The 18,215-nt window shown below is 58.0% G+C and overlaps 4 protein-coding genes across 4 annotated transcripts; all 4 read right to left on the bottom strand.

Moving 5' to 3' along the window:
- Positions 1 to 133: 133 nt before the first annotated feature.
- JKF63_03681 (uncharacterized protein) lies at positions 134 to 2,794 on the bottom strand (the record flags this gene model as incomplete). The annotated part of the gene is made up of 1 exon (XM_067899681.1): positions 134 to 2,794. One exon carries the CDS (start codon positions 2,792 to 2,794, stop codon positions 134 to 136), a length of 2,661 nt encoding a protein of 886 aa, XP_067755920.1.
- Positions 2,795 to 5,870: 3,076 nt separating this feature from the next.
- JKF63_03680 (uncharacterized protein) lies at positions 5,871 to 9,227 on the bottom strand (the record flags this gene model as incomplete). The annotated part of the gene is made up of 1 exon (XM_067899680.1): positions 5,871 to 9,227. The coding sequence occupies one exon, from the start codon at positions 9,225 to 9,227 to the stop codon at positions 5,871 to 5,873; it is 3,357 nt and encodes a 1,118-aa protein (XP_067755919.1).
- A 1,780-nt stretch (positions 9,228 to 11,007) lies between these two features.
- On the bottom strand, positions 11,008 to 12,906 carry JKF63_03679 (uncharacterized protein; the record flags this gene model as incomplete). Its single annotated transcript, XM_067899679.1, has 1 exon — positions 11,008 to 12,906. The coding sequence occupies one exon, from the start codon at positions 12,904 to 12,906 to the stop codon at positions 11,008 to 11,010; it is 1,899 nt and encodes a 632-aa protein (XP_067755918.1).
- Positions 12,907 to 14,547: 1,641 nt separating this feature from the next.
- JKF63_03678 (uncharacterized protein) lies at positions 14,548 to 16,437 on the bottom strand (the record flags this gene model as incomplete). The annotated part of the gene is made up of 1 exon (XM_067899678.1): positions 14,548 to 16,437. The coding sequence occupies one exon, from the start codon at positions 16,435 to 16,437 to the stop codon at positions 14,548 to 14,550; it is 1,890 nt and encodes a 629-aa protein (XP_067755917.1).
- Between the last annotated feature and the right edge of the window lie 1,778 nt (positions 16,438 to 18,215).

Raw genomic sequence — 18,215 nt, 5'->3', positions numbered from 1 at the left:
ACTCGCATACATGCGTACGCACACACCAGACATGCGTGCTACCATGACCACCACCACCACCCCCTCATCTTCTTCCCCTCCCTCACATAAAGGAGTCTCTCTCCCTCTGGCGATTGCATACGCCGGAGTAACCTCACCGAGCTACGAGAGGCTCCTCAGTCAGAAGAGCATGATACAATAACTCCGCGACCTGGCGCCGCACAGGACGGCCGGCGTCAAGCAACAAGCAATCGCGTAGCGCGGCTCGCACTTGATACCGCTGCTCAGCCGGTCGCTGACGCAACACCTCCAGCGCCGCGGAGGCGCCGATGACAGTCAGTGTCTCGAAAGCCTCTCGTCGCACATCGTAGCTGTCGTCGTTCATACCGAGCACGACGCTACGCAGAACCTTGGCACCACAAGCCCGCAACCCGAATGCAGCGGCGGTACGGCTGGCGACGGAACGGCTCTGCAGAAGCATCTCGCTCACATAGAGCTCCCCGTGGCAACCGCAATACCGGCAGAGGTACAGACACAAGGCCTTGAGGACATTAGTGGGCAGTAGCGCCGTCTCCAGCACCGACGTGAGAACAGTGAAGCAGGCATTGGGCTGCTCCTCCTGGTAGTAGTCGACAGCCTCCTGCACTGATTTCGGTGTGTCAAGCACAAGAACAGCGTCCGTTGCGGACTCTGTGGTGCCAGTTGGCGATGTCGCATTCGTGTAACATCGGTGCACGACGCCCGCCAGCGCTCGCACACATAGCAACACCGTGTTCTCTTCCAAGGCGCCCTGCATCACGATTAGCCTGCCCAACACCTGAACCATCTCATCGAGTAGCGCGTCAGCGTCCAGACTTTTGCACCCGCCCAGTTTACCGCACGCCTTATGCACGTCGACTTCAGCGAGAAGGAAGGCGCACCAGTGGTGCACCTCGAGAGGCTGTTGGGGGTCCTGCAACAGCCGTAACAGCGCCCGCACACCGCCCTGCTGCTGCTGTGCAAGACACCACACGACAGTGGCAGACTGCAGTAGCGGCAACTGTGGTGACCGCTCGGCGGCCGCAGATGGCGGCTGGCTCGAGCTTCTCTCTTCCGTCAGCAAAGGAGCGCGGAGTGCGAGGCAGTTCACGAAAAAGTCGATGATGGAAGAAGGGTTTGGTGCCAGTGGACCAATGCGAGCGAGCCCCACACACGCTGCGTGCCGCAGCCGCCACAGAGGTGAGTGGACCAGCTTCTGAAAAACTGGCACAAGGGCCACAACGCAGCTGTCGACGCAAGAGCTGGGGGCAAAGGGGTTCATGCACACAGTGCCGGCAGCGATGGCCGCTGCTGCGACGACCGCCTCGTCAGAATTAACCTCACCGGTGCCAATACACGAGCCAGGGCCGAGCACAGGATGACCGCTGGAGTCGGCTGTCTGGACGACAGAGCGCCGCATCGTGGCCGTCTGTCGCCAATGCATCGTGTGAGTCAATTCTATGAAGAAGTTCGTCACAGGCTGCACCACGTGCGCGCGGGCCTCTGGGGGTAGGGCGCACAGCGACATGAGCGCCTGCTCCTGCACCAGTGCAGCAGCAGGGCGCGCCAAGAGGGCGTGCAACAACGCGGACTCCACCGCAAAAAGCGTGTCCTGGTCCCCTGCAAAGAAACGAAGGGAATACGGAAGAGTGGGAAGCCGCAGCAGCGACTGCTCCTGTGGGGCGATGCTGGCGATGTCGTCGGCCAGGACTCGATGCAGGTCTCGACGCAGCTGTGATAAAATAGGAGAGTAAAGACGTTGGGCCGCCGGGGTCACAACGTCGCCCAGCAGCCTCGCGCTCAGCGCATCATGCAGAAGCACCATAACGTGCGGATGCGCGTGGCACGCGCGAAACTGGTTTGAGGAGAGGTGCGCCATCAGCTCGCATCGTGCCACCTCCGCGTCTATCATCAAGTGAGTCGGTCGATACGGCGGTGATGACTGAAGGCAGAGGTGTGGCCCAGTTGGGGCTGATGTCGTCGCTGTCGGAAAGAGAAGAAGGGGGTCGTCGTTGCTCCAGAGCGGCCGTAGCTCCTCCATCGTCGGCGACGCCGCGAGAGAGGCGGGAAGGTCATCTGTCACAAGCTGGAAAAGTGAGGTGTTGCCTTTCTTCGCGCCAGACCGACGACGCATTGCACCTGGTGGGACGCACAAGGCACTCGTGTGGCCAACGAGCTCGAAGCTGTACGCACTGAGCGCGTATGCTGCTGCTGCCAAAAGGTGTGGCTTTTCCGCCTGCTGCTGCACGACGCAAGTCATAGCTTCTAAACCCTTTGCGCCGCCGGCGGTGCGTATCGCGAGCCCGACAAGACGCACGTCGCAAATCGACTGGGGTGATGGAAAAGGCAGCCAAAAAAAGAGGCGCAAGAGAGTGGGTAGTAGCGAGGCAGCGACGCTGCCCAGGCCGATGATGGCGCACAGCACGCCGTTGTTCGCCGCAGCACCTCCCTCATCCAAGCCCCCTGCATCCTCCTCCTCCTCCTCCACAGCTGCGCTCAAGAGCGGATTGTCAGGGGCGGCGGCCTCGGCAGCAGCGGCGGCTCCTCCTCCGCTGCGATGATTCCTTGCACTGGAGTTCATCGCGGGTCGCGAATACGTCGTCGTCTTTGACAGCATTGACTCGAGGCACGTTCGAAGCCAAGGCACTACAACGCACTCGAGTGCGCTCGGCTTGTTAAGCAGCAGATCCAGAGCAAGGCAGTCTACCACAACCGACTGCGTCACTTCCTTCGGGCGCCCGCCCCCCTCCTCGGCTGCGCCCTCTACCTCTGCGGTGTTGGCCCACGCCTCACCCATTGCGGCCAACTCACCGAGCAGCCAATGTAAGCTGCCGGCGTTGACACGTGCGAGGCGATCGAGGAAAGGCACCGCTTTCGTGTACGTGGCCGGGAACAGCGACACTCTGCCAAGACGACCACCGCATGGGACGCTCTGCGCCCCCGAGTCTCTCTTCAACCGTGGGTGAGGGTAACGACGTTGGTGTTTGTCCTCGACAGCAGCGCTTTGCGCCGGCCTCCTCTCGGCCACACCGAAGGGGGCGCACAAGAGGGGCGACCTGTCCCTGTTAAGGAGGGCCTCATGGACAATGCCTTCCCCCAGACCCCCGTCTTTAGAAAGGTCAGCAAGGCCCAAAGTGTGACTGCCTTCACTACCGCCAGTGAAACCGCACCCAGCACCGTTGGCGCTGTCCCTGCTGTAATCCAGTGGAGCTCGCGGCACGGACAATTTTTCGTGCAGTGGCAAACGGTGGCGGTGTGTGCCGAAAAAAGTGTTTTCTTCTTTATAGTGTTGTGATGGTACCTCTACTGGATACACAGCGGTGTAAAATGTTGAGAGATCACCGAAGGGTGGTGCGGGAGACAGCAGACACGGGGGCTCCGCGGCCGCAGGGAGAGTCGCTTCCCGCCGGTTTTGCTGCTGCTGCCGCCGCCCCCTAGCGGAGCGCGATCTTTGATGTAAGGCGCCCACGAGGTGCTCTTCCCTAGGAGGGGTGTAAAGACCCTCTGTGTGTGTCGGCGGGGACGACGCGGAAGTGAAAACTGCTTTGCGGCAGCGTTGCTGTCGGTCGCCCTCCCCCCTCTCCGACATGGATAGCTCCCAAAACGAGACTTGCCCACCCTTCGAAGCTGTGGCAAGGGGGGTGCTGCCCGCAGACGGCGCATCCCCGTTAGGCAGCGTCATCAGCGGAGAGGTCTTCAGCGACGAGAGGGTAGCGGGTGCCTCTGCAGCTGCGGATGCATCTCCAGCGAGGCTAAAACTCAACGCCGAATCCGCGGTCGCACGAGCGCCACGACGGGCGTCATGGACAGTGCGCGTTTGGGCAGAAGACGCAGCGTCCGTACCGCCACCAGCAGAGACGACAGACTGCGCTGGAGACCTGTGGGCCGTGGCCACGTGCGCGGCCTCGCTTGTGAAAAAGCACGGCAGGGCCACTCGCGAGGGCGCTGTGCCACCTGCCTTCGGTGGGCAGCTCAGCAATTGCTCTTGTGCTGCACATTCCTTGTTGTCATGGTGGACAGAGAACGGGATATGCGATGAAGGGGGTAAGCGCCCTGGGGAACCTCCGCTGCTCCCACGGGATGGCCGTGGTGGCGCATGCTCATCAAACCCGTCAGCCACCGCGTCTACGCCAGAGAGTGCGGCGCAGTGAGGCTGAGCGCCAGCAATGGTGGCGGCGGTTGCTGCATTCCCGCCTCCTTTAGCTGCTATCATCGGTGGCGGTTCTGCCTGAGGTCTGTGGTGGTTGGGTGAGCCTGGGCGGAGATGCGAGTGGACGGGTGCGTACGTGTCCAGGCGCCTTGGCCAACAGCTGTGGTGGTCACTCGCCACACCGATAGAAGAAGACTGCGGTGTTGTACTCGTGAGCGTTGATTCCCTCCTGATAACGTCTCCCTGATCGGCGCACGGCACCTCCCCCTTTGTGGTCAGCGGTGGCCGGTACGCCTCCGGGGGTACGTCACACACGGCAGACTCATCCCGTGATCGAGACGACGACTGTGTTGCCTGGCCCCCCCCTCGCTCGCCGCTTTGCACACGGGGACAGCGGTGGCCGGGCTTAGGCAACGGGTGAATAATGCTTTCGGCACGCAAGATATCGAGTTGCCGTAGCACGGCGTAGGCACGCGAAAGGCCCGCAGTCGACATGACTAGAAAAAGCGGTGAGCGCGTGAGTGAATTCCTTTGTGTCAGTTTGTGTCGGCGAGCACTAGCCCTCAACAACCACCATCACCACCACCACCAGCGGTATCTCGTCAGAGTCGCAGTGGGGACCTGATGAGTGAGTGCAGTGCACTGCCGGAGGTCATACAGTTTTGTGCGTGGGTGATGACTCTTTCCTTGAAGCACACGGATGAACAGCACCTTGGTGGTGCACACCTACGTACCGGCGGGAGGGGTACGTGCAAGTGCGTGCGTGCGTGCGTGCGTGTGTGTGTGTGTGTGTGTGTCTGGAGGAAGGAAGGGGGGCATTAAGAGACCCGAAAGCAGCAAAGTGAGAAAAATGAGATTCAGCAACAGCAGAGAGAAGGGTGGAAGAGATGTTCGAGGGTGAAGGGTGAGTCCGGCAGTGACGCGTTTGCATGTGTACACACAGCAGCTGAATGGGTGCGCAGGCCGGTGAACAGTGGAAAGGGAAAAAAAGAGAGGCAGCCGCGCCTACACGCAAAGTAAACGAGAGACTCAGGGTACCCCTAGCGGCCAGACGCCCATCGTCCGCTCTTTTCTCCCCACCCACCCACCCACCCACCCACCCTTCCCCTCCCCCAGGCTATCCAAGTCGTCGTCTTCCACCACAAAGAACCGCCGTTGCAAACGAAGACCGTACAAGAGAACACAGACGTAGACGCACTCTCCTGTCTCTGTGCGCGTGTACATGTGCGTGTGTCCAATATGAAGCCAGCGCCGTCGCGGTGTTTATGGCTACGGCATAATCCCTGATGCCAAGACCATTTTTATTGGGCACACATAAGTCTCTGCGTGATCACCTCTCTGGACATCTCCTCCCTCTTTCTCTCCCCCCTTTCCCCCCCCCTCCCGGTGGGACCCGCGCTGATTTAGCGTTCGCGTAAACATATCAAAAAAGGTGTGGTGTCCGGAAAGTCATTCCGTTTCCTCTTGGTGTACTCTTGGATCTGCGTGGAGGGAAGGGGAGGGGAGGGAAGGGGAGGGAGGGGGAGGGGATAGGTTAATGTATATGTATATATATATATATATGTATATTCGAAGTAGCAGTCGCAGGAGCAGTGGAAACATGAGCAGTGCCTGCACGAGGGCTGTGATGTGAGGGTTCTGCCTGTGCGCACGCACACGTAACGTTTTGGTCAACAGGCGAGAAATCCGTAAAAACAGGCGCACGCACACCGCCTCTGGCCCCCTACGCCGAAAGGGCAAAGATGCGTTGCGGTGTGTTCTGAGGCCAGGAGGCACGTGCAGCTGTAGGCGCTGAAGCTAAAAGATTCGAGTCGCTTGCATCCTGAAGCCTGTCAGAGAACTCCAGTGCACTGCGACGGACGATGATCATGTTCGGCTGGACGTGATGAACGATGAGCTGATCGAGTCGCCGCACCCGCGAGCATGCAACGTAGATCAAGTGCGGGCAGTCAAAAAACCTCTCGCAGTCCAGCACAACTGTGCCCTGGAGTGTCAGTCCCTGCACCTTGTGCACAGTGAAGGCGTAGCCGAGCTGCAGCGGTATAGTGAGCACTTCGTGAGCGTAGAAGTAGCTTTGCGCCGTGCCGCCGAGTACGATGGAGACGGGTGGGATCTGCACAACCTCTCCATCAAGAAGACGCACAATGGGAAGCTGTGTGAATAGGTTCTGCTCACATATACGCTGGAACATGGCGCGCATGGAACGGTTGATGCGGCGCGGAAAGAGATTGATATCTGGCGGCGCGAAGGCCTCAACAACGCCTACGCTGCCGTTCAACACAGTGCGTGAGAGGTTTCGATTCACCATCACTCGGCACCCTAACTTCAGTCGCAAGGGCATGAGGGAGATGGCAACCTCGGAGCTGGTCATGTCTGCCAGCGTCATGGAAACGCTAAGTGGCACCATATGTGGCGGCTCCTCCTCCAGCATCGCGACGAGGCGGCCGCCGAGCCGGGTAGCAATGGCGGTTGCGATCTCCTCCCACTCGGCATCAGTGAAAGGCGCTGCAAGGCGACGCGTTCGTTTTGCCGCAACGTTGATGAGCGACTTGCAGGACGCAACCGAGGTGGTGGTGGTGGTGGTGGTGGCAAGCGAAGAGCTGTGAGTTGAGTCTGAGATGAGAGCTGACGTGTCGCAGGCAGCGAGTGCCAAAGAGTGCGTAGGAATTCCAGAGCCACCGTTGTCAGGGTCCACACCGCCTCTGCCCCTCGCGGCAGACGTGGGCAGCTCTCGCTCGCGACACCGTAACCGCAAAACAAAGCGCGTCCCCGGTGTCCCCCCAACACGCACAGGCATTAGGACTAGTTCATGATCGGCCACCTGTGACGCCGATTCCTTCCCATTGCTGTCCTTGTGATGCCATCCAGCACGCAAGCGCGTGGCCTCCTCATTAACCATCTCCAACAAGCGCTCCCGTTGCGGCATGGCGGTCCGCATGCCGTTTGCGTCGCTGCTCAACTCCACGAGCGCTGAGTGAGTGAAGATCCCACACAAATGCAGCGGTCCGCGCTGCGGGGTGAAGACCATCTCCTGCGTCGTGAGCTCACAGAGCTTTGTGTCGTTGAGCTGTTGTGCCTCGCGACGTCGAGGAAAGAGGTACGTGATGTGCGTGGCGTTTTCTGGGATTGGCCTATCGAGGGCAGCGAAACTCGTCGCATCGAACCGGCCGCGCCGCAGCTCCTCCAGCAGCTTCATCAGGGGGATGTCGGCGGTGTGGCGCATTGGGGTGACAAGGCGCAGCGCGACCAACTGCTGGAAGGCGGCACTTTCGTACGCTGGCCGTGTTTCCTCGTGTGAGAGCTGCAGGAAGTCGCCGCAGGCGATGAGCTGAAGCCCGCCGAACGGACTGTGATGCATGCGAGCCAATCGCGCCTCCATGTCGAAGGCGTCGAGCATGCATGCGTCGAGGAGGGAAACCTCGTCAATGACGACGACATCGACGGCCCGCAACGCGTTGGCATCCCACCGATGCGGTGATGTGTCGAGTGGGGCGTTGAAGGCGTGATGAAAGGTGCAACCGCCAAGTTGAACGGCTGCCACGCCTGTTGTTGCCGTCATCGCCACTCGTAATCCTAGCTGGGAAAGCTCGCGATAAATGCACTTGAGCAAAACCGTTTTGCCCGTCCCGGCGCTCCCGCCAACGAACAAGTTGAAGCCGCGCATCGCGAGTTGCATTACTTGGTGCTGATCTGGTGTGAGAGTCATGTCTTTTGTGGAGGTGTCGAGAGGCGCGTCCAGTTTGGGGGGGATGTACGCCCCTTTCAGTCGGCTGTAGAGCCGCTCGAGATCCCTGTTGAGATACGTGAAGACGTCTTTCCGTTCAAGAAGCCTCGCCACGCTCGCCGTCCAGTGGTCGGGGCCCAGTCGCAGGAACGGTCGAAGCAGCTGGCTGCGTGCCGCCTCCATCGCCTCATCCACTGGCATGGAAATAATCGCAGGGGCTCGGTACTTGACAGGTGACTTTGCAGGCGACCCACCCGCCTTCGATTTTGCAGACCCTGATGATGACGACGACTTGCCATCTTCAGTGGCGGCAGCAACAGCCGCAGCTTTTGCTGCTCTTCGCTCCTCTCGCTCCTGCTGACGTGCTGCTTTTCGCTGCTGAGCAAACTGCAGTTTCTGGAGCGTCGCCAGGTACTCTGCAGGGCTCCATTCGAGCTGCAGCGGGTTCGAGGCCCCTTGATAGAAGCCGACGCCAAACAGAAGCCTGGCAGTGGGGGAGCTCTTGTTGACAAGGCGCCCGTTGAAAGGGTTCACGAAGCTATCCCGGAAGAGATCCGAGTAGAGCGCGTGGGTTGTCGTGATCGGCTCGGTGGAAGACCGCGCAGCAACCGATGCGGCAGTGGGACACGCTGCCGCGGCAGCAGTTGAAGTGACGCTACCATCAGCGCCGGCGCCGGTGTGCGAAACAAAAGAGGTGCGAACCTGTGGCTTCTTTCGTGACAGCATGGACTCCGTCGACGAGTGTACGTGAGGCGGCGCTGGCAAAACAAAGACGGGCCTTGCACGCAGGGCTTCACTGGCGGAAATGTCGACGCTGTTCGCGTCTCCAGCTGCCACAGATGCGTTGAATGGCCCTGGGTGGCAACCGTCATCTCTGCTGCCATCGCCGGACACAGTGGGATGGGAGGCAACACTACTCATGATTCTCGACTCTGCCCCCATAGCGGCCACCCCCTTCTCATCGTCTGCAGTCGCATGAACCTCGCTCGTTGATAAATGAGGGGCAAGCCCTGGGGTGTTACATCTCGGGGCCGCGTCAGCCAAGAGCGAGGCCGGTAGGCGCCCGTTCACCTCACCCGTAGCGGAGTCCGCCGCGCCGCTGCTGACATCAGCGCCCATGTGAAAAGAAACGGCAAATTGCTCATCCCCTCCTCCGACCTCGTCAAGCCGAAGCGAGAGAGACCGAACGGAACCAGTCAACGCACACACACGGCAAAAGACGGCTCTGTTTTGAGCAGTCGTCCAGAGCCCCAGCGCAAGTCCTCGCAATTTTTGAACACCGGGATATAATGTGGGATGTCGAACGACACTGGCGTCACACGCGCGGAGACGCATGAGACGCGCCCGCGAGTACATGGTCTCCCCACCGTAGTGTGTCGACCCCTGCCCTCACCAAACTTTTTGCTCTGTGCCCCTGTCTCCCTTTGCAACTCTGCGGCGGTGAGTGCCGAAATCCAGTTGGCAAAGGGGATTTTCCATAAAACCACCTACCCCTCCTCTCCGCTGGGGCACAAACACAACAAAAAAAAAATAGCACCAGGAGTGACAGGTGGGGGGGAGACAGCGTAGCAAAAACACGTGCCGTCGCGTCTTCGCGCTTCACGCTGACAAGTTGGAGCTGCAGACAATGTGATAGAGGGCTGAGCTCGTCTGTGTGTGTGTGTGTGTGTGTGTGTGTGTGTGTGAACCAATGAAGAGGTGTTGCCATGTGGGTATGTAATGGTGCCTCTCTTTCTGGATGCAACGAAACCTCACGTAGTTACGTGTAAGGGGTGCGCTTCAGCTCAGAGTGGTGATAACAGCCGCGCCCCACGCAGTCACAGATGTGCATGAGCAGCAAATCACCCTCCGCCTTTAAATCGAAGACAAGGCTCAAGACGTAGAGAAGAAACATGAAGGAGGCATAGAGAAGTGAGATTGAGGAAGAGAAGGAAAAAAGTGAGTGACGTAGGGTGGCACCCAGGGGTGCGCAATGCAGCACCACTGACGTGCTCATCGCGCACAGTGTATGGTTGTCCGTGGTAAAAAAAACACTTGAAGTAACGCGAGAGGTTGGAGGAAGACAAAGACTGGCAGGCAGACGGTATCATCCCCGTCACCCCCCCCACTCTCCCATTGCCCTACCCTACCCCCCCCACTTTCCAGCACACCACCAGATCAAGTCGTGGAAGACTGGGTGCATCCGCAGGTGTTCTGTTCTCAGTGCGATAGCGGTATGAAGAATTGCTTGTGCATCTCTCATTAGCGCGTGCATCCCCCTTATCTCCATCTGGAATCAAGAGGAAGAAGAGGAGGGGGTATACGTATGCTTTGTATGGTGTGCCTGTGCGGCAGTGAGTGTTTGGCCCAGACAGAGGCCTGCGCACTCACGATCGTTCTCGTCAGCCCTGGGCCTTTAATATATCTCTGGGTAGAGCCTCACAGTAGCCACACACACACACACACACGCAAGCGTCACCGACACATTTCGATGGGTGCATCATCGACAGTGATCAACAACGCCATTTCACGCCGACCGCCAACGCTGCTTGCGAAAAAGAGAGCAAAAAGTGGGGGCGGAGGTTGCTCGACTACCAACGGGGGGGGGGGGGAGGAACGCACGGATCCTCCTCCTGGCACCCCTCTCTCAGCCCCACGTAAGCCCACCATTCCTTCCCTCCATCAATACACCCCACCCACCCCCTCCGTATGTGGGTGCGGCGTATGTGTCGATGTGAGTGCCAAGTTGTTACCGTTATTCCCAGGTGACCGTTACTCGCAAAGAAGGGAAGTAGACACGAAGAAAACAATACAAAAAGAGGGAGGGAGCGGCAAGAACATCAAGATCGAAGCCTCTCCACCCTCTCCATCTCACGCTTGGAGGGAGGGAGGGAGGGAGAGGGGGGGAGGAGGGGGCGGCGTGCACAGCGCATGTGGAAACGTCATCGTCCCTCCCTCCCTCCCTCCCCCCCTACCCCGGCCCGAAACAGCCCATTAGTGCATGAGTGTAGGGCTGCATGCCCATGCTGACTTCGATCGTCTCATGCACAAACGTGAACAGACTCGGGTGCATGGGCTTTCTATGAAATCGGACATGCTCACAAAGCCGGAGCGGCGCACTAGTGACTTCCTAGAAAAACAAGCGCGTGCAGGTTGGTCACGACGAAGAGGCATTGGACTCGCCAGCGCGCTGCAGCGCCTCCTCGAGCGATTGCGTAGGGAATATGTGCCACGCGCCGTGGCGCTGCCGCAACTCCTGAAGGGCCCCCTCATTGATCTGCAGTCGGGGCACGGAAGCCCATCGCACCACGGGACGCATCTGACACACCGCCACGCACTCGGTGCCGTACACGGAGAGGTTTGGAAATGCAATGCCGAGGTGGTCCATCGCGCGCTCTTCAGCCTCTTCCGTGTGAATGGCCTCCACTGGTGGGGCCACTGCGGTGTTCGTGGCGTCATGCTGGGCAGCTGCTGACAAGGGCTCCACGAAGGCCTCGCTTAGCAACTCCCGCACAAGGTCTGACACCGTCAGGGACAGCTCTCGAGCCTCGCGAAGAACTACATACCAGCACACCGCTTTCGACGAGGCCTTTGCACCGTGGTACCGGCAGAACAGGGGCGCCTCCGTGAGGTCCTTGAAGTCAATACAGAAGGCGATCTGGTCTGAGACCCGCGCACTCGCGCGGGAGGCGAACTCGCGCAACCAGTTCGTGTCCTTGGCGCTGAAGTCGTTCGTCGCCGCTATCTCGACCACATCCTCCACCGTGAGGGCCTCGTCCTCGTCTCTTTCGGTATCGTCGCTACCGCCACTTTGCGAGCAGCAAAGGCTGATAGCACCGTCTTTCTCGTCCTCCTCCCGATCAATCTCCTCCACTGCCCCTTCACCGCGATGCCGACGGTCACCTCCATCCCTCTCCTCACCAGACGACGCTCGGCCGCGCTGTCGCTTGTGGTGCCTCGCCGGCTCGTCCTTAATCCTCACCTCCTCCAAGCACCAAATTGTCTGGCGGGCGCAACACGCGCAGTAGTGGCTGCACTTCCATCCTTGCAGTGGGCTGTCCAGCCGCACGCGCGTGCAACAAGTACGACACACCTCGTCATACGATATCCTCGTTTCGACAGTGGTCACTTTGCTAGCTGCCTCTTTTGAGCGCGCCATCGCAGCCGCGATAGTGGACGTCGACGACGACAGCGGTGGTGGGGGCATCGAGGCCGCCGCGGACGTCGGCCCCATTGTGATGGCGGGCGTAGAGGACGTGTCTGGGCGGCTCAATATCTCCTCCAGCCTCCCAGGCACTGCACAGTCCAGCACGTCGGCGGCAGCACCGCCCCCATCTTTGATGTTGGCTTCCGCGAGCAGCAGCTCCTGTTGGGTATACCCCATGTCCGTTGCATGCCGGTACTCATCGGTGGCACGGCGAAATCGCTCGATCTTCTCGAGCGCGTCCTCGTCAGCATAACTGCCAATGTCGCCCATGGCCACCTGTGCTGGGTTCGCCGACCGCACGTAGCGAATCTGATACTTGCTTTCCTTCCACGAAACCTTCTCGATGATGTCGTCCAGGTTAACGTGTTGCGCGGCCTCAGGGTGCTGAAAAAACAATATGTCCTTCTTCAGGTGCATCACGCGATCTGCGCGGCTCCCAGCAGATTCATGCGACAAGTTGCACTTCTCTGCCAAGGCGTGGACAACCATGCGGTCCAGTGAGGAAAGGTTTGGCAGCTCCAGCTCGTACTTGGACTTGTCCTCGATAAAGGCGAGCAGCAGGCGATGGTAATGCTTTACAAACTGCATTTGATTCACTTTGGCATCCACGACACTCGCTTCTGCCGTGGCGACATCGGTGCCAGTCACCGTGCTTTTTTGAAAATGAAGCCCCTCTGGAGCCTCTGAAGATGGGGAAGGCGAGGTTTTCTGCGGGTGGCGACTGGACAACGAATCTTCCAGAGTTCGTCCTTTCTTCAGGGCGGTCTTGCCCGTGGGATTGGCAGCACGACTGCGGATCGACTGTCTCGCGCTCTCCAGCATCGCACGCATGCTGGAACGGACGTCCATGGCTGCCGTACCAACGCCTCCAATAGAGTATGTGTACGAGTGCGTGCGTGTGTCGGTGTCTGGTAGAATATACGCGCGATTCTCGTATGTGTTTGTGTGTGTGTGTACTGCGCAAGCGAACCCAAAACTTGAACCGTTTGGGGGGGAGGGGGGGGTAAAGGGAAAGGGAAGGGGAAAGGAGTGGTTGAAGAGATGTCCATATCGAGAAAACAGACATGAAGTTGTAGTGCAGACACCCTCACACAAACTGGAAAACATCAGTTAAACGACGCCCTGGCGCAGGGCGATGGCGAGGCAGAAGAACGAAAAGGACTCAGTATGCGTTCACACAACGGGGAGGGGAGGGAGGGGGAGAGGCCGACCGAGACGGAGTACACACACACGCACGCACAACAGCGTGTTGAGGAGAGAGGGACACGTAAAAGAGTACATCGAAATGCGACTGGGAAGATGATGATGCAATCCGATATACGCGTGAAATCTGATTTTTTCGTTTGAACATACCCGCACTATCATCATCGCGGTGGTCTACTCGAAACTCCACGCACGCACACAAATAAGCTCAAGAAATGCATCCTTGATCGCCGAGTTGGGGCGTACGCCGACGCATGTGCAAATACTTGTCCCCTCCTCCCTCCAAAAAAAAAAAACGCACAACCACACACAGACCAGGGGGGGTGAGACGAGAAAATAAACAAGCAAGCAAGACACACAAAGAGAGGAGAATAAACATGATAGAGTAGCAGCAGAAACACGTGCGACGGCTTCAACGTGTGATCATATATAAGCTGTATTGAAACGTGTGCATCGGGTCGGAAAGAAAAGGGGGAACAAATAATAAAAAAAGAAAAATGATCTCCGCCCATCCCCCTCCCCCCTCTGTCATCCCTCCCCTCCCTCCCTCCTCTGTGCAGCGCCCAAACGCCCATACATGCACAATGGGGAGGGGGGAGGAGAAGGGGAAGAGGAGGAGGGGGAGGGAGGAGAAGGGAATCCCCGATTTGTACCGTTTTGAAAATCTTTTGTCAAGGGAAAAAGCGAGAGTAATGGATAGAAAAACAAGCACAGAAATGGAGATGTTTTTCGTTGCGGTTGGGCGGGGGAGGGGGGGGAAGTGGAAGTGGAGGTCGTTGATGTCTCAAATATGTTCAATGTCGAAAAGCAAAGGCGGTTGGCAAACCACACGCACGTAGCGAATGTGAAAACAAAAAAGAGGGTGGGGGATGCAGGGCACCAAATCCAATGCACACACACACACACACACACAGAGAGAGAGGATATACTTGGATGCATATAAATATATATATATATATATTAGGGAGGAGAAGGGGGGAGGACAGCACCAAGGCAAAGGAAGAAGCAACACGGTCGAGAAGCCCGCCCTCGCCCTCCCCTTCGGGAAGGAAGGGGAGATGTATGGCATCGTGGTCCCAACCCTGACGCTTTCTCCTGTTGTGGCTCGCAGGGACCATCAAGCGCACTCAGTCGCCCACGAGGCAACATCAGATGTCTATACCGAGCACTGAAGGAGGGAAAAACAGCTCGGGGGGAGGAAGAAGAGGAGGGAGGGGGAGGGGGCACAACCCACTTCACCCCCTTCCCACATCACTAAGAGCCCTGCAAGGATTGCACGCCACTAGATCAGATGTCCCAGTTCTCCTCCTTGTACTCGCACAGTGTCGGCTCTGCCAACATGATGATCTTGTGTGTCTCCGCGCGAGGCAGTATGCGCGAGAACACGTATTCGCATGTGTCCAGCTTCGTCTGGTAGAATCCGTCCGCGTCCTGCCCCGCTGTCACCTTGCGCTGTGCCACCTCCGCCATGCGCAACCAGTAGTACCCCAGCACCATGTAACCAGTGTACATCAAGAAGTCCTCCGACGACGCAGCGGCAGCGTCGCGGTTCTTCAAAGCCATCAGCCCGATCCGGGTCGTCGCGATTCGCCACTGCTTCTGCATCAGCCACAAGCGCCGCGCATACTGCCCCAGCGCGCCCCTCGACAACAAGTGTTTCATCGCAAGTTTATTCACACGCTGCCCGAACCGCTTCGCCTGGTTTCCACCCCTCGTGTTCAGCACTTTGCGACCGATAAAGTCCAGCGCCTGCACGCCGGTTGTGCCCTCGTAGATCGTCCCGATGCGTGAGTCGCGCAGGATCTGCTCCATACCATTGCCCTTGATGTACCCGTGGCCACCCCACACTTGCAGCGACCGGCTTGCAGCCTCCACCCCCCACTCTGTCAGGCACGCCTTCGCAATCGGCGTGTAAAAACCGATTTCATTGTCTAGCGCTGCTGCAGATGCAGCGTCTGGCGCAGCAGCGTGGAGGTCCATCAGTCGCCCGACGTCAAGCAGCAGCGCGCGCCCACCCTCCGCAACAGCCTTCGCGAACAAGACGTTCTGTCGGACGTTCGCGTGGTGAATAATCCGGTCCGCTTCGCTCCCCTGATCCTTTACTCCGCCAAGCGCACGCATCGACCGCCGCTCCCGGGCGTACCGCAGCCCGTTCTGAAACGCGAGTTCCGCGTGGCACACACCTTCCAGCGCGCACCCGACCCGCGCAGCATTCATGAACGTGAACATTTGCTTCATCCCAGAGCTCGGCTCGCCGATCAGGTATCCCACAGAGTTGTTGAAGCCCAGCTGGCACGTCGAGCTGCCCTTGATCCCCATCTTCTTCTCTAGTGCGATGCATTCCACATTCTTTGCAGCCTCTAGTAACCCGTCGCCTTTCACAACATGCCGCGGCACGAGGAAGAGCGACAGCCCCTTCGTCGAAGGCAGCGAGTTCGGCAGGCGCGCAAGCACAATGTGGATGATGTTCTCCGTCAGGTCGTGATCGCCAGCAGAGATGAAAATCTTCGTCCCAGTGATGCGGTACGACTTGCCATCGTCGGACAGCTCCGCCTTTGTCTTCACCTGTGACAGGTCCGTCCCACATTGCGGCTCCGTCAGGCACATTGTTCCGCTCCACTCCCCGCTCACAAGCCTCGGCAAGTACTGATCCCTCAGCTCGTCGCTCGCCCAGGACATGAGAGTGCGGCAGGCACCCAGAGACAGACCAGAGTACATGCTGAAGCCCCAATTTGCGGTTGCCAGGAATTCGCGTGTCGTGAAACCAACGGAGAGGGGCAGTGCCTGCCCGCCGTACTTCTCGTCCTCATTAATGCCCATCCAACCGCCCTCCGTGAGGGCCTGGTACGCCTCCTTAAAACCCTTTGGCGTTGTCACATTCCCATTCTTTAGCACACAGCCTTCACTGTCACTGGACTCGTAGAGCGGGAACAGCGTCTGTGTCGCGAGTTTTGAGCTCTCCTCCAGTAATGCATCCATCAGCTCCTTTGTCATCACGTTGTCAGACCCCTCAGCAGTGCTCCTGGGCAGCTTCTTGTAGTGATCGTACATGTTGAACATCTCCTCGTACAAGAACTGTACATCGCGTATGCGCGGCGTGTAAGTGAGACTGCGTGCAGCCACCGTCACGGCAGCGGCACGAGCGGCTGCTGAAGACGCGCACACGCGACGAAGCATGACGAATATGGCGAGGAAACGAAAAAAAAAGGGGGAGAAAAAAAGATATGAAAAATGGGGGGGAGGAGAGAAGGGGGGGGGGGGCAAGGACGTGTTGAGCAAAGTGCACACAAACCTGTATACAAACAAATATATATATATATGTGTGTGTGTTTGTACGTGTAAATAAATATATAGAGATTGGGGGGGATTATATGTAGTCCCTTTGTTTTGTCGTCCTCTCGATTCAGGGCTTTTTTTTTGATTGGTGGTGAGTGGTGGGCGGTTTGCTCCACACGTATCTCAGATGGTCCCCCGGAGGAGGGAGGAGTGAATGTGTGCGCGTGTGTGTGTGTGTGTGTGTGCGTGTGTGTGTGTGTGTGTGTGTGTGTGCGCGTGTGTGTGTGTGCGTGCGTGTGTGTGTGTGTGTGCGTGTGTGTGTGCGTGTGTGTGTGTGCGTGTGCGCGTGTGTGTGTGTGCGCGTGTGTGTGTGTGCGCGTGTGTGTGTGTGCGCGTGTGTGTGTGTGCGCGTGTGTGTGTGCGCGTGTGTGTTTTGCACCAGCGTACCACGGGGAAGAAATATGTGAACAAAGAGAAAAGGGGGAGAAGTGATGATGGGTAGTGCTAGCAGTTAGAGAATCTAAAAGAGCCAAAGAATGGGGAGTGGGAGGGAGGGGAGGGAGGGAGGGAGGGAGGGGGGAGACCATGTAGGCAGTCACAGTTGAACTTTTTTTGTCCAGAAGGTGGAGCATGTGTGTTGGGAGGTGGGGGGGGTACCAAATAAAGCAGGCGGGGCAAAGGTTGTGAGCATCGATCAGGGCGCTACGCGAGGGACGCACGTGAGTATTTATATCCCATGTCATGACAACTACACCCATAGACAATCATGACAAGTTTGCACTCCACACCTTCTTCTGCCAGCGCCAATGATCAGGGTGGACCCCCACCCCCACTGTCTAGGCTATAGGGAAAGCACGACATGCGTGCGTTGGCCAATGATGCTGCTGCACATACCTTCACCATGATATACACCCCCCCCTCTCTCCCTGGCTCAGTCATCGGACGTCTGCCCAGCGCAGACCACTGAGGAGAACTTCGTTCGCCCCCCGCCTTTCCTCCTCTTTCCCCCCTTAATCCGCTCCTCTGCCACCGCGGATGTGGGAAAAGCTTTTCGTTCCTGTTTTCATGATTTCCTCCCTCTCCTTTGTTTTATTGTTGTTGTTTGACGCCACCGCCCTCGCGGTGGTCGCTCATTTTTTTTTCTTCAACTTGACTTTTTTTATTATCTCACCTTTTAGTGCTCCAATCAACCGAAAGAACGAGAGAAAAATGGAGGTGGGAACGATGAAGGGGGGGAGGGGAAGTGGGGGCAAAGTGGGACGGCCAAGAGAAAGGGGGAAAAGGGAGAAAAAGAAACTCTCCTCCTCCCCCCCTCACTCCTTCCCTCCCTGCTCTTCCCTGCCCCCCCCCGCCCCACGACGCCACTCCTCCTCCTCTTCCTTTTTCCCCGCTCATCTCTGCTTTCCGCCTTTCATTGATTTCTTTGGTTAAAATGGGAAAGATAAGACCAACACACACACTCGCACACACACACACACACTCGCACACACATACACACATACACACACACACACACACACTCGCACACACATACACACATACACACACACACACATACACATATATATATATGTACAGTAAAAGAAGACACGAGCAAAAATATAAAGGGATGATGTGTGGACAAACAGGGAAATCCACCCGCACACACATACGCAGTTTACAAGTAAAAATAAGCGCAG

This window comes from Porcisia hertigi, chromosome 28 (genome assembly GCF_017918235.1).
Source record: "Porcisia hertigi strain C119 chromosome 28, whole genome shotgun sequence".
NCBI classification, from domain to species: domain Eukaryota; phylum Euglenozoa; class Kinetoplastea; order Trypanosomatida; family Trypanosomatidae; genus Porcisia; species Porcisia hertigi.
Note: the sequence above shows the minus strand (reverse complement) of the source record. Positions and strands in the feature narration are given on the sequence as shown.